General features: G+C 33.3%; 1 protein-coding gene across 1 annotated transcript in view; it reads left to right on the top strand.

Moving 5' to 3' along the window:
- LOC149782474 (uncharacterized) overlaps nucleotides 1-15428 on the top strand; it is a 55767-nt gene that overhangs the window by 12624 nt on the left and 27715 nt on the right. The window contains exons 6-9 of the mRNA XM_089933898.1: nucleotides 5380-5523; nucleotides 8501-8577; nucleotides 12075-12164; nucleotides 14773-14872. Coding sequence (XP_089790024.1) covers nucleotides 5380-5523; nucleotides 8501-8577; nucleotides 12075-12164; nucleotides 14773-14872 — 411 coding nt within the window. The remainder of the gene's footprint in view (nucleotides 1-5379; nucleotides 5524-8500; nucleotides 8578-12074; nucleotides 12165-14772; nucleotides 14873-15428) is intronic.

The raw sequence follows: 15428 nt of genomic DNA, 5'->3' as shown, positions 1-15428 counted from the left end.
TTGTATGATTTCTACTAGAATAGTATAGGAAATTACTTGCATTCAGTTACATGATTTTCACTAGAATAGTATAGGAAATTACTTGCATTCAGTTACATGATTTCTACTAGAATAGTTTGAGAAATTAATTGCATTCAGTTACATGATTTTCACTAGAATAGTATGTGAATTTACTTGCATTCAGTTGTATGATTTTCACTAGAATAGTATAGGAAATTACTTGCATTCAGTTACATGATTTCTACTAGAATAGTATGAGAAATTAATTGCATTCAGTTACATGATTTTCACTAGAATAGTATGTGAATTTACTTGCATTCAGTTGTATGATTTCTACTAGAATAGTATAGGAAATTACTTGCATTCAGTTACATGATTTCTACTAGAATACTTTGAGAAATTACTTGCATTCAGTTGTATGATTTCTGCTAGAATAGTATGTGAATTTACTTGCATTCAGTTGTATGATTTCTACTAGAATAGTATAGGAAATTACTTGCATTCAGTTACATGATTTTCACTAGAATAGTATAGGAAATTACTTGCATTCAGTTACATGATTTCTACTAGAATAGTTTGAGAAATTAATTGCATTCAGTTACATGATTTTCACTAGAATAGTATGTGAATTTACTTGCATTCAGTTGTATGATTTTCACTAGAATAGTATAGGAAATTACTTGCATTCAGTTACATGATTTCTACTAGAATAGTATGAGAAATTACTTGCATTCAGTTGTATGATTTTCACTAGAATAGTATGTGAATTTACTTGCATTCAGTTGTATGATTTCTACTAGAATAGTATAGGAAATTACTTGCATTCAGTTACATGATTTCTACTAGAATAGTATGTGAATTTACTTGCATTCAGTTGTATGATTTCTACTAGAATAGTATAGGAAATTACTTGCATTCAGTTACATGATTTCTACTAGAATACTTTGAGAAATTACTTGCATTCAGTTGTATGATTTCTACTAGAATAGTATGTGAATTTACTTGCATTCAGTTGTATGATTTCTACTAGAATAGTATAGGAAATTACTTGCATTCAGTTACATGATTTTCACTAGAATAGTATAGGAAATTACTTGCATTCAGTTACATGATTTCTACTAGAATAGTTTGAGAAATTAATTGCATTCAGTTACATGATTTTCACTAGAATAGTATGTGAATTTACTTGCATTCAGTTGTATGATTTTCACTAGAATAGTATAGGAAATTACTTGCATTCAGTTACATGATTTCTACTAGAATAGTATGAGAAATTAATTGCATTCAGTTACATGATTTTCACTAGAATAGTATGTGAATTTACTTGCATTCAGTTGTATGATTTCTACTAGAATAGTATAGGAAATTACTTGCATTCAGTTACATGATTTCTACTAGAATACTTTGAGAAATTACTTGCATTCAGTTACATGATTTTCACTAGAATAGTATGTGAATTTACTTGCATTCAGTTGTATGATTTCTACTAGAATAGTATAGGAAATTACTTGCATTCAGTTACATGATTTTCACTAGAATAGTATAGGAAATTACTTGCATTCAGTTACATGATTTCTACTAGAATAGTTTGAGAAATTAATTGCATTCAGTTACATGATTTTCACTAGAATAGTATGTGAATTTACTTGCATTCAGTTGTATGATTTTCACTAGAATAGTATAGGAAATTACTTGCATTCAGTTACATGATTTCTACTAGAATAGTTTGAGAAATTAATTGCATTCAGTTACATGATTTTCACTAGAATAGTATGTGAATTTACTTGCATTCAGTTGTATGATTTCTACTAGAATAGTATAGGAAATTACTTGCATTCAGTTGTATGATTTTCACTAGAATAGTATAGGAAATTACTTGCATTTAGTTACATGATTTCTACTAGAATACTTTGAGAAATTAATTGCATTCAGTTACATGATTTTCACTAGAATAGTATGTGAATTTACTTGCATTCAGTTGTATGATTTCTACTAGAATAGTATAGGAAATTACTTGCATTCAGTTGTATGATTTTCACTAGAATAGTATAGGAAATTACTTGCATTTAGTTACATGATTTCTACTAGAATAGTTTGAGAAATTAATTGCATTCAGTTACATGATTTTCACTAGAATAGTATGTGAATTTACTTGCATTCAGTTGTATGATTTCTACTAGAATAGTATATGAAATTATATGCCTCAGTTATTTGATTTTCACTGGAATAGTATAGGAAGTTCTTGGATCAGTTCAGGAATAATATTGGAAATAACTTTCATTATTTGCATGATTTTGACTGGAACAGTATCTGAAATTATTTGCATCAGTTACATTATATCTACTGGAACAGTATGTAAAGTTACATGCATTGGTTACATGATTTTTTATTGGTCTAGGAATAGAATGTGAAATAATGTCAAATTATTTGCATCAATTACAGTATATCCCTGGAATAGTATATGAAATTACTTGCATCAATTTCATGATTACTGATTTGTCTTAGTGTCTTAGTGACTTAGTGTGTTAGTGTTGCCAATCTGCAGTATGAATACATTTAATTTTTGTATTCTCCATCCTAAGTTTGGCATTTTATGGTATGGTATTGTTTGTCCTTCTCTGCTTCCGTTACAATTGCTTGGCCGGCCCATACCTTTCTTGGAGAGTTTCCTCAATTTTTTCCCACACATATATCATGACTAGACTTATGTTGTGAACCTGCCTGAAGGTAAAGGTCATGACCTGGGGAAATGTAATTTGATTACTTGTATCCATGTGGGGTGTATGACCCCCTTGCCAGTCGAGTTATTTGAATGAAACTTTTGCCAAACATTTATCATTGTATAGAATGTGTGTCACTATAGTCATACCCCCTTTCCTCAGGGTGTAGGTCACAGCAAGGGAAAATGTAACTATGACATTTTTCCTTAGCCATAGTATAATGTTAGAACTATAAATGAGATATTTTAATGAAACTTTAACCAGCCATGTAAGACAGTGTGTAACATACCATAGCCACCCCACCCCAATTTAAAGGTTAAGGTATACAAGACAGAAATATCAGTGAACTCTATCCATATATAGTGTAACAGTTGAACCTACAAGGATATTTTTAACTAAAGTCATTATATACATCTTGTCAGTATCTTGTATATTGATGGTCATACCCCTTACCTTAATGTCAAGGTCACATCAATGGGTGATGCAGGTCATTGGCCCTGTTTTGTGATACAGATACCCCAATGGATATATTTTGATGAAACCTTACCATTGGTTCACATCTTATCATATGGTAGTAAAGTCTCTTGCCCAAAGGTCAAGGTAATTCATAGGGTAAAGGTCATGGAACAAGTGTATTGTATACCCTTTGCAGTACTTGTTATATCCCTGCCATTATATAGTAATTCATTCCTTCTGCCTGTACCTCAGTTGATCATTCACTAAGATGTCTAACCCCTCAGGTTTTGAGAGATTGCCATGAAACTTGGTAAATTTTATGGTTATCACCCTTAGGTGCACATTTAAAAAAAATCAGTTTGCATTTGTATTTCTTTAAATACTTTTTGTCTTGTAGCTTATTTCAGTGTATAAAACAGTCTTGTTAGTGAAGCTAGTCATCACTTTGCTCTGCAAATTTTTGTTAGAGTTGCTGCCCTTTTGTCCTTTAGCTTAATGCAGTGTATGAGACAATCTTGTGAGTGCAGTTAATCACAGTTTTTGATGGATTACCATGAAACTAGTTACAAAAATACAGTCATCACTTGAAGATGTACATATTAACAAACCACTTCGCTCTTGAAATTTATTTTAGACTTACTGCTTTTTCAGTCTTGTAACTTATTGCAGTGTATGACAATTTCATTCAAACATTGCTTTTGTAGTTTTTTAATTTATTGCAGTGTATGCCAATTTCATGTAGACTTATTGCATTTTCAGTCTTGTAACTTATTGCAGTGTATGACAATTTCATGTAGACTTATTGCTTTTTCAGTCATATAACTTTTTGCAGTGAATGACAATTTTATTTAGACTTATTGCTTTTTCAGTCTTGTAACTTATTGCAGTGTATGACAATTTCATGTAGACTTATTGCTTTTTCAGTCGTATAACTTATTGCAGTTTATGACAGTTTTATTTAGACTTATTGCTTTTTCAGTCTTGTAACTTATTGCAGTGTATGACAATTTTATGTCGACTTATTACTCATTCAGTGCTGTAACTTATTGTAATGTATGACAATTTTACATATACTTGTTGCTCTTTCAGTATTGTAACTTACTGTAGTGTATGACATTGTCATTTTGACCTACTGCTCTTTCAGTCTTGTAACTTATTGTAGTGCATAACAATGTCACTAGTGTAACTAGTCCTGCCACTTGTCTTGCACTTTTTATGGATCGAGTTGAAACTTTGTACTTGTTATCATCTAAAGATGTACACAGTGACAAATCTTTGTGCTCACATGATTTGTAAGAACTGTTGCCCTTTTTGATAGAAAGTTTGTGGATACAACTATTGCAGTTTTTATTAGCTTGCTTTGGCATAGCTTGTACTTGAGTAAGGAAAAATCCTGTCGATATGAGTAAGGAGATAGTCCTGTTGATTTGAATAAGGATACATCCTGTTGATTTGAGTAAGGAAAAATCCTGTTGATTTGAGTAAGGAGAAATCCTGTTGATTTGAGTAAATAAAAATCCTGTTGATATGAGTAAGGAGAAATCCTGTTGATTTGAGTAAGGAAAAATCCTGTTGATTTGAGTAAGGAGATAGTCCTGTTGATTTGAGTAAGGAGAAATCCTGTTGATTTGAGTAAGGAAAAATCCTGTTGATTTGAGTAAGGAAAAATCCTGTTGATATGAGTAAGGAAAAATCCTGTTGATTTGAGTAAGGAAAAATCCTGTTGATTTGAGTAAGGAGATAGTCCTGTTGATTTGAGTAAGGAGAAATCCTGTTGATTTGAGTAAGGAGAAATCCTGTTGATTTGAGCAAGGAAAAATCCTGTTGATTTGAGTAAGGAAAAATCCTGTTGATTTGAGGGTCAAAAGGAGAAATGGCATGGTCACTGTGACTGAAAGATGAAAAATGGATTCAATAACATTAGTTTTGCAACACAGACATGGACAGAATTTTGTGAATTGCTTGCACTTGAGGATATCGAAGAAACCTTTCAGTTTTGGATCAATGGATAAGCTGGGGGTGACTAAGACACTCAGTAATATTAGTTCTACATCACAAATGTACACCAAACTTTGTGGATGGCCGGAATATATTGTTCTGCTCAGGATGCTCTTGTTCTAAATTTGACTTTCAATTTTTACCAATTTAATATGATTTCTTTTGTGACCAAGTATTAACATTTGTCTGTGATATTTATTTTCAGAAGCATGGCTGTAGCAACATGGTGTTTTCAGATGCATGTTCCAGCAAGAATGTGTACACTGCCGTTTTCTTCACAATGCAGGCCCCTCTTTTGCTGCTTACTACAGGGATATGTGCCTACCTTGTGTACAACTTCACTATTGAGGTGTATTTTATTTCCACATGTATTACATCCACCATTTTTTCTGTCACAGTTGTGAATGTTGGTCATGTGCCCTTGATTTTAAGGCAAAAAGTTTGTTTAATTTAGAAACAAAATTTTCTGGAATAAATTGCTGAATATGGGAATTTTGCATGATTTTGAAATCTTTCATATTGGAATTGGGACATTTTCCACATCCCATACATCAACTTTTTACCCCCCAAAATAAGTAATAAGAAGTCAGCTGCCTTTAAAGGACATTTTTCATTTCCTAGAGGTTTGACTGTACATCAGTAAATACTATGTATTTAACATATTCTCACTCAAATATTTTTAATTTATCATACCAAACCTTTTGTTTTGAGGATTGGAAAATTTCTTTGATTCAATTAACATTTAGTATTCCTGACAGTACAGATATTTGTACAGTGTTCTATAAGTTGACAGGGCCTGGAGTGGTCTAAAGCGCTCTCTGTTATGGTTCACTGCCATCTCACCTCTGTCTGCGTGGGTTCGAGTCTTGGATTCAGCCAATGTGGGTATGTGAGAAAGCTTGCCAGTAGCTTCTTGTGGGTCGGTGGTTCTTTCCGGGGTTTTCCCGGGTTCTTCCTCCACCATTAATACTGGCCGCCATGTATAGCCTATTGTGTGCTGAAAAATGGCATTAAACCCTACAACAACAACAAAAACAACAACAACTATAAGTTGACAGTACATATATTTGTACAGTGTTCTATAAGTTGACAATACATATATTTGTACAGTGTTCTATAAGTTGACAGTACATATATTTATAATGTGTTCTATAAGTTGACAGTACATATATTTGTAGTGTTCTATAAGTTGATAGTACATATATTTGTACAGCATTCTATAAGTTGATGGTACATATATATGTTCAGTGTTCTGTAAGTTGACAGTACATATATTTGTACAGTGTTCTATGCATTGACAGTACAGATATTTGTGCAGTGTTCGATAAGTTGACAGTACATATATTTGTACAGTGTTCTATGCATTGACAGTACATATATTTGTACAGTGTTCTATAAGTTGACAGTACAGATATTTGTAGTGTTCTATAAGTTGGCAGTACATACATTTGTGCAACTTTCTATAAGTTGACAGTACATATATTTGTACAGTGTTCTATAAGTTGACAGTACAGATATTTGTACAGTGTTCTATAAATTGATAGTACATATATTTGTGCAGTGTTCGATAAGTTGACAGTACAGATATTTGTACAGTGTTCTATAAATTGATAGTACAGATATTTGTACAGTGTTCGATAAATTGATAGTACAGATATTTGTGCAGTGTTCAATAAGTTGACAGTACAGATATTTGTACAGCATTCTATAAGTTGACTACATATATTTGTACAGTGTTCTATTCAGATATTTGTACAGTGTTCTGCAAGTTGGAGGAAACAAGATAACCCAGAGAAAACCATTGACCTTGATTGGGCAATGATCTACCATTGCACATGCCAGAACCAGAGTTTGAATCTGTGACTTATGTGGTTCAGTTAAGGATATGTGACAATTTTATTAATCAGATTTCAGTGGTGAAGCCACACAGTGGGTCCCTGTATGTATGGCACTGAGTGTTGAAGTGGAAATTTGCAGTTTATGGTCAACACATGTATAAATGATTGTTTTCTATGGTTGATTGGTACCATTTTCACCAAATAATGGAATTTAAAATACCTTAAAATTCATATCTTTCAGCATTTGTTGTTAGTGAAAATTTAAAGAAACTTAATTGGAAGTGAGGCACTGATTTTTTCTATTGCATACATAACTGAATAGTATTGGTTGCAATCCAGAATACCTTGTATAAATTGTTTGAAATTCATCTTGAATGAAAAACATCTCATTTGTTTTTATGCAGTGCCTAATAGAGTATGTGTAAATGTTAAGAGGTGTATGTGTGTGATTGTTGGCGTTTGTGTGTGTGTGTGATTGTTGGTGTTTCTGTGTCTGCTGGGATGATACAGTTTGCTGTGTGCAAACATTTGACAAAAGACATGGGAAGACTTAAAACCCAGTGGTTTAATGTTTTTGCTGAGTTCTCTGGCATTTTTAATACACAACAATCTGTGCTGGTTTGATTGATTGATTGGATTTACATCACGTGCACCCAGAAGGGCATGTGTGATGGTAATCTGTGCTGGTGTTGATGCATTATATAAATGTCTTTGCTAGGATCAAACACAGTTTGTGTAAGTGCAAAACTTAGATGCTGAGTTTTTACAGTCTTTTCTGAATGCTGTGGCAAGTGTTAGTTTGATCTTTGCTTTTACATGATCTGAAATCCTCATAAGTAATTTTCAACAATAAAACCACTAAAACTATGAGCTAAGTCACTAAAATCTGAAATATATTCTGTTCAGGGCATTTGTGTTACACATGTGCAACTTGATATTACCCTAGCTTCATGTCAGTGATTGTTTGCATACAATGTCCATTTGATGACAAATAAAGATATTGGCAAAAGTTAAACCAATGCATTAAAAATACATTTGTCATTATATACCATCACCTGCAATTCACTTGAAACTGCCCTGGATTTTGCATAAGCAAAACAAACCATACTGAAACATATTGTAAATTACCCATATTTGAACACAGCATGCATTACAAAAGCACACTTGCCAAACTTACTCAAACCATCATGTAAGAATATCTGATACCTCTGAATCAAAAGAGATAATTTTACTTTGTGAGAAATATATACACCAACTCTTCACCTTTAGCACTATTAAAAGAGACTGCAAAAGAAAAGTAACGAATTTGAAAAACTTCAAATGTCTAAAGAAAGGTGTCCATTTTAGATGACTACGAAAATATGGTCTGCATTCTAGAAGCCACTTGTGCAAGACTGAAAATTTGTACTGTTTGCTTGTATTAGCATTTTGCATTGAGCAAGAGTCTGGTGACCATAATAATTATTCCAATCTATATGTCTGTTTTAGACTGGTGACCTGATAGAGCAAACTCTTGTACAAGAAAGAGACATTGAAGAAGTGATGATGTTAGCTAAGAGCAATAAGTAAGTACTAGTACATTTCCAATGACATGACTTGTACTCTGCCATTCAAAACATACTAGTACAGTTCCAATGACATGACTTGTACTCTGCCATTCAAAACATACTAGTACAGTTCCAGTGACATGACCTGTACTCTGCCATTCAAGACATACTAGTACAGTTCCAGTGACATGACTTGTACTCTGCCATTCAAAACATACTAGTACAGTTCCAGTGACATGACTTGTACTCTGCCATTCAAAACATACTAGTACAGTTCCAATGACATGACTTGTACTCTGCCATTCAAAACATACTAGTACAGTGGATGACATGACTTGTACTCTGTGATTCAAAACATACTCGTATAGTTCCAATGATATGACTTGTACTGTGCCATTCAAAAAATTCTAGTACAGTGGATGACATGACTTGTACTCTGCGATTCAAAACATACTTGTATAGTTCCAATGACATGACTTGTACTGTGCCATTCAAAAAATTCTAGTTCAGTTCCAATGACATGACTTATACTCTGCCATTCAAAAAATTCTAGTACAGTTCCAGTGACATGACTAATACTCTGCCGTTCAAAACATACTTGTATAGTTCCAATGATATGACTTGTACTGTGCCATTCAAAAAATTCTAGTACAGTTCCAATGACATGACTTGTACTCTGCCATTCAAAATGTACTGATACAGTTTCAGTGACATGACTTTGTATTGTGCCATTCAAAACATAATACTACAGTTCCTATGACATGACTGTACTCTGCTATCTAAAACATACTGGCATACAGACACATGTGGCCTGAATGGAAAAGATAATATTAAATTAAAAACAAGTTTTGTATACTGTATATACTTGCTTATGAGTCCAACTGCAAACTGAAATTATTTATATTGTCCTGAATATTGTACTAAATATTTGACCAGAATATTGTCATAAATCTTGACCAGAATATTGTCCTAAATATTGTCCTAAATACTGTCCTGGATATTGTCATAACTCTTGACCAGAATATTGTCCTAAATACTGACCAGAATAGTGTCCTAAATATTGACCAGAATAGTGTCCTAAATCTTGTCCTTGATATTGTCCTAAATATTTTCCTGAATGTCGTACTAAATATTTGACCAGAATATTGTCCTGAATACTGTCCAGAATATTGTCCTGAATACTGTCCAGAATATTGTCCTGAATATGGTCCTAAATCTTGACCAGAATATTGTCCTAAATACTGTCCAGAATATTGTCCTGAATACTGTCCAGAATATTGTCCTAAATACTGTCCAGAATATTGTCCTGAATACTATCCAGAATATTGTCCTATATACTGTCCAAAATATTGTCCTAAATATTGTCCAGAATATTGTCCTAAATACTGTCCTGAATATTGTCCTAAATACTGTCCAGAATATTGTCCTGAATACTGTCCAGAATATTGTCCTGAATATGGTCCTAAATCTTGACCAGAATATTGTCCTAAATACTGTCCTGAATATTGTCCTAAATATTGTCCAGAATATTGTCCTAAATACTGTCCTGAATACTGTCCAGAATATTGTCCTAAATATTGTCCAGAATATTGTCCTGAATACTGTCCAGAATATTGTCCTGAATATGGTCCTAAATCTTGACCAGAATATTGTCCTAAATACTGTCCAGAATATTGTCCTGAATACTGTCCAGAATATTGTCCTGAATATGGTCCTAAATCTTGACCAGAATATTGTCCTAAATACTGTCCAGAATATTGTCCTAAATACTATCCAGAATATTGTCCTGAATACTGTCCAGAATATTGTCCTGAATACTGTCCAGAATATTGTCCTAAATACTGTCCAGAATATTGTCCTAAATACTGTCCAGAATATTGTCCTATATACTGTTTGTCCTAAATACTGTCCAGAATATTGTCCTATATACTGTCCAGAATATTGTCCTAAATACTGTCCAGAATATTGTCCTAAATACTGTCCAGAATATTGTCCTAAATATTGTCCAGAATATTGTCCTATATACTGTCCAGAATATTGTCCTAAATATTGTCCTAAATACTGTCCAGAATATTGTCCTATATACTGTCCTGAATATTGTCCTAAATACTGTCCAGAATATTGTCCTAAATACTGTTCAGAATATTGTCCTAAATACTGTCCAGAATATTGTCCTAAATATTGTCCAGAATATTGTCCTATATACTGTCCAGAATGTTGTCCTAAATATTGTCCTGAATATTGTCCTAAATACTGTTCTGAAAATATTGTCCTAAATACTTCCTGAATATTGTCCTAAATACTGTCCAGAATATTGTCCTAAATATTGTCCAGAATATTGTCCTATATACTGTCCAGAATGTTGTCCTAAATATTGTCCTGAATATAGTCCTATATACTGTCCAGAATATTGTCCTAAATACTTCCTGAATATTGTCCTAAATACTGTCCAGAATATTGTCCTAAATACTGTTCAGAATATTGTCCTAAATACTGTCCAGAATATTGTCCTAAATATTGTCCAGAATATTGTCCTATATACTGTCCAGAATGTTGTCCTAAATATTGTCCTGAATATAGTCCTATATACTGTCCAGAATATTGTCCTAAATACTTCCTGAATATTGTCCTAAATACTGTCCAGAATATTGTCCTGAATATTGTCCTAAATACTGTTCTGAAAATATTGTCCTAAATACTTCCTGAATATATATATGTTTGAAATTTTTATGATACAATGTTTTAACAGTATTTCATGAATATTGTCATCATCTGACACGAAAAATTCCAATAAAGTTTTAATATTATTTCATGAATGTTTTCATCATCTGACATGAAAAATTCCAAAACAAGAAGATTAGAGTGACTCTTACATTCTGACTTTTGAACTTCTGCACCCAGAAGTGTCATTTCTTTTGTAACATATGTCCTGTCCTAGTTGGGCAGACAAGCTGTTTCATCCAGATGTTAAAAGTCCATTATGGACCCTATTAAAAAGTCAAATGAGATAAAATTATTGGTCAAAAGAGACTTGAAACTGGTATTTACCAGGTGAAGTATTAGTCAACTACATTTTTCTGTTACACAGATAAAAACAATTATGAGATGTTTTGCTTTTACTTTTTTGCATATTTATGCAGTGATAAACAAAGCAACAAAACAATATTCAATGTCAACTTGAAAAACCTTGAAATCTCCTTGAAATGAACCTCTGAAAAGCTGTACAAACTATGAACAATGCTTTAACTGAATTTGTATAATTCATGCAATATTGTTGTTGAGTGCATAATATGAACTGTAGTTATGGACCTCTAATAAATATAATGAGGGAGAGTGGTATTGAATAGAACAAGGCTTTGATTCCCACAGACAACTGGAATTGTCTGAATTCAGTGTTGCAATCTTAGAAATGGCTTCTGTAGTGAGAAGATTGAGTAGAAAAATAGAATGGGAAGTCAAACAAATTGCTATAATGATATGCAGTGACAGTTTTCTTAAATTTGTTTTTGTCTTAGAGTGAAGGACAAGAGGACGGCTGCATATGAGCTGGCCACCATGGCAGCCACAGGAGATGACAACAAATTCAAGATTGTAGCAGAAGGAGGGTAAGTTTTACACTTCTAAGGATTTCAGGGTATGGTAATCAAAGCTGAAAATATGTAAAGAGAATTCTGATTACACTGTCATGAATAAAAACATAGCCACTTCTCAAGTCTTTTTGTCAAAACATTTCTTTGAAGATCTTTATTTATGTTTTGGAAAATGCTTGTTGTGAAAATTCTTAGATGTTGACCATTCCAATAATGCTTTAATAGCAATGAATTTATCTGTATAGTTTATTGTTTTATATTCAGTGTAGATCATTTACAATGAAATGCCCCATCTAATTTTAAATAATGTCAATTTTCTTGAAAGAAAATGTGCAGGGTAACCATTGTCACTCAGATATAGTTAACTAGTGTTTAAATTTACTATTGTTATTCTAAATCCTGTATACAAATTTTTGTAGCACATTTATTTTATCAGCAGTTGCAGTAAATCATACTTGGAACACATGCTGGGCACTATCAGTGTGGATTATAGTCTGATAATACAAACCCGTTTGTTTGTACACCCCTACCGATTTAAATAGCGGAAACCTTTAATGTGGTAAAAAGTGCAAGGAACTTAGTCAATTCATTCATTGATTTATAGTTTCTAACCTGACTTTGAGTAGAGCGGCCCTAACACTGTCATCTTACGCGCATTTCATGCTTAATGGAAGTTTCAGTGCAAAAGACGGACATGCTCGGATCCATTTCCAGTTTCTGGTCCATTTTTGGCAAAGGGGTGTATCACGACTACACATGTACATACATAAGTTGTCTGCTTCCGATATTTATAAAGTCGAATCAAGCAAAGAAAATGACAACTACGCTTTTCGTGTGGATTTAACAAGCGGTTTAATTTTTATGTTCATTTATGCAGAGGGATATAACTCCATACTCTCAACGTTATGTAATTTACGCAATTATTCAGCATTTGCCAAACAGGATGAACTATGTCATTATGTTGTCTGATGGAAATAAACTTGCCTATAATGTACGCAATATGCATAGTGTTAGTATGGAAAGTCCTTTAAGCATGAAGTGGTGCAGGGGAGGCCAGCATTAGTGCCATTCTGGTCACAGTCAGGTTAGAAATTATAAATCAACAATTCAATTGACTTAGTTCTGTGCACTTTTTATCACATTAAACCTTCTTGTTTTTTAAATCGGTAGGGGGGTACAAACAAACGGGGATGTAGAGTCAGACTATAGTCACCATAGATACAGTTTAACATTTTTTATAATTTTCAACTCAGTGGTTACCAGAGTACCTCACATTTTGTTAAAGTGTCTTACCTGTTACCATCTAGGTTTAACTGGAAAAGCTGTCAAAGCATCTTGTTTAACACATTTTAAAATCTTTTGAAACTTTAAACATTTACACTAACTTTTCCCACTAGTACTATTGCTCTGTAATCAGAGGACAACATTGTATGAACATTTTTGGTATTAAAATTGAGTAGAATTTAATTTTCCTTCTCATCAAATACAGTAGACCATGTTTCTGAGAATGCCTACAGACCAGTGACATTTGTTTGTTGGATCAGAATTACAAACAAAATCCATAGATTATATTGATACGTTTACTTGTATGTGAGTGTCTCTGATTACTTTCATAAATCCAGAAATTTGTAGAAACCAGTTCATTATAATCATGTAATCATGTTTCATTTTATTTGAAAATTCATTAATTTATATATTTTTATTAGCTTTTTGATGTTTTAATACTAAAAATTCTGTTGTAATAGTGTATAAATTAAAAGAAAACAAATATTCTATTTGTGGAAATAGTATAAAAAAATGGTCGTATCAAAGAATAAAATATATGTTTTTGTACTTACGTCATTTTGGTCATTTGAAAAGTAGACATGCCTTAAAAATAAGCTTTTTAATCATATATGTCCACCATCTGGCATAATGTGTTATATATACGATGATGCCACCCTTTCATCTGTCCATTCCTATGAAGTCATAGTTTGTCCATCCCTAAGATATCATCTGTCAGTCTGTCCATTCCTAAGATATCATCTGTCAATCTGTCCATTCCTAAGATATCATCTGTCAGTCTGTCCATTCCTAAGATATCATCTGTCAGTCTGTCCATTCCTAAGATATCATCTGTCAGTCTGTCCATTCCTAAGATATCATCTGACAGACTGTCCATTCCTAAGATATCATCTGTCAGTCTGTCCATTCCTAAGATATCATCTGTCAGTCTGTCCATTCCTAAGATATCATCTGTCAGTCTGTCCATTCCTAAGATATCATCTGACAGTCTGTCCATTCCTCCTGATAATGTTAGTTAGACAATATGTACCTTTGCCAAACATTGGATAGCTTACACCAGAGTTAAGGTAGAGGCTTGTTGGTTTGGGCTTAAAAGGTCAAAGGTCAAAGTCACTGTGACTTAAAGAAGAAACAACTTCAGCACAACAACATTAATTTACAACTCATAATGGTACATGTGATTCTTGAATTTAATAAAATTTAGTTCATCGGAACAAACATGCATGCTCTGTCCTTATAGAATTGTTTTTGTTAGTAAACAATGTTCATTACATTGTTGTTTACTTGCAGTTTGCTACATGTAGATATATTTGTCATCTTCATCCTTTTTTATTATTAGCCTCAATGTTCTGATGGACATGTCCATGAGTTCCGATGAATCTACGAAGGAGCATGCAGTTGAGGCCTTGGTTGAGCTCATCACCATACCATCCATACAGGTAAATAACTGTTAGCCATTAACATGAGTGATGAGGACCTGGCTGATCTCATCACCATACCATCCATACAAGTAAATTACTGTTTGCCATTGACATGAGTGGTGAGGACCTGGCTGAGCTCATCACCATCTATACAGGTAAATAACTGTTAGCCATTAACATGAGTGATGAGGACCTGGCTGACCTCATCACCATACCATCCATACAGGTAAATTACTGTTTGCCATTAGCTTGAGTGGTGAGGTCCTGGCTGACCTCATCACCATCCATACAGGTAAATCACTGTTTGCCATTAACATGAGTGGTGAGGCCCTGGCTGAGCTCATCACCATACCATCCATACAGGTAAATCACTGTTTGCCATTAACATGAGTGGTGAGGCCTTTACTGAGCTCATCACAATCCAATTGATACCAGTGAAGTACTGTTTGACATTAACATGAGTGGTGAGGCCTTTACTGAGCTAATCACAATCTTACTGATACCAGTGAAGTACTGTTTGACATTAACAGGAGTGGTGAGGCCTTTACTGAGCTCATCACAATCTAACTTATAC

Source organism: Sinohyriopsis cumingii, chromosome 15 (assembly GCF_028554795.1).
Source record: "Sinohyriopsis cumingii isolate HCF-2022 chromosome 15, ASM2855479v2, whole genome shotgun sequence".
NCBI classification, from domain to species: Eukaryota; Metazoa; Mollusca; class Bivalvia; order Unionida; family Unionidae; genus Sinohyriopsis; species Sinohyriopsis cumingii.
Note: the sequence above shows the minus strand (reverse complement) of the source record. Positions and strands in the feature narration are given on the sequence as shown.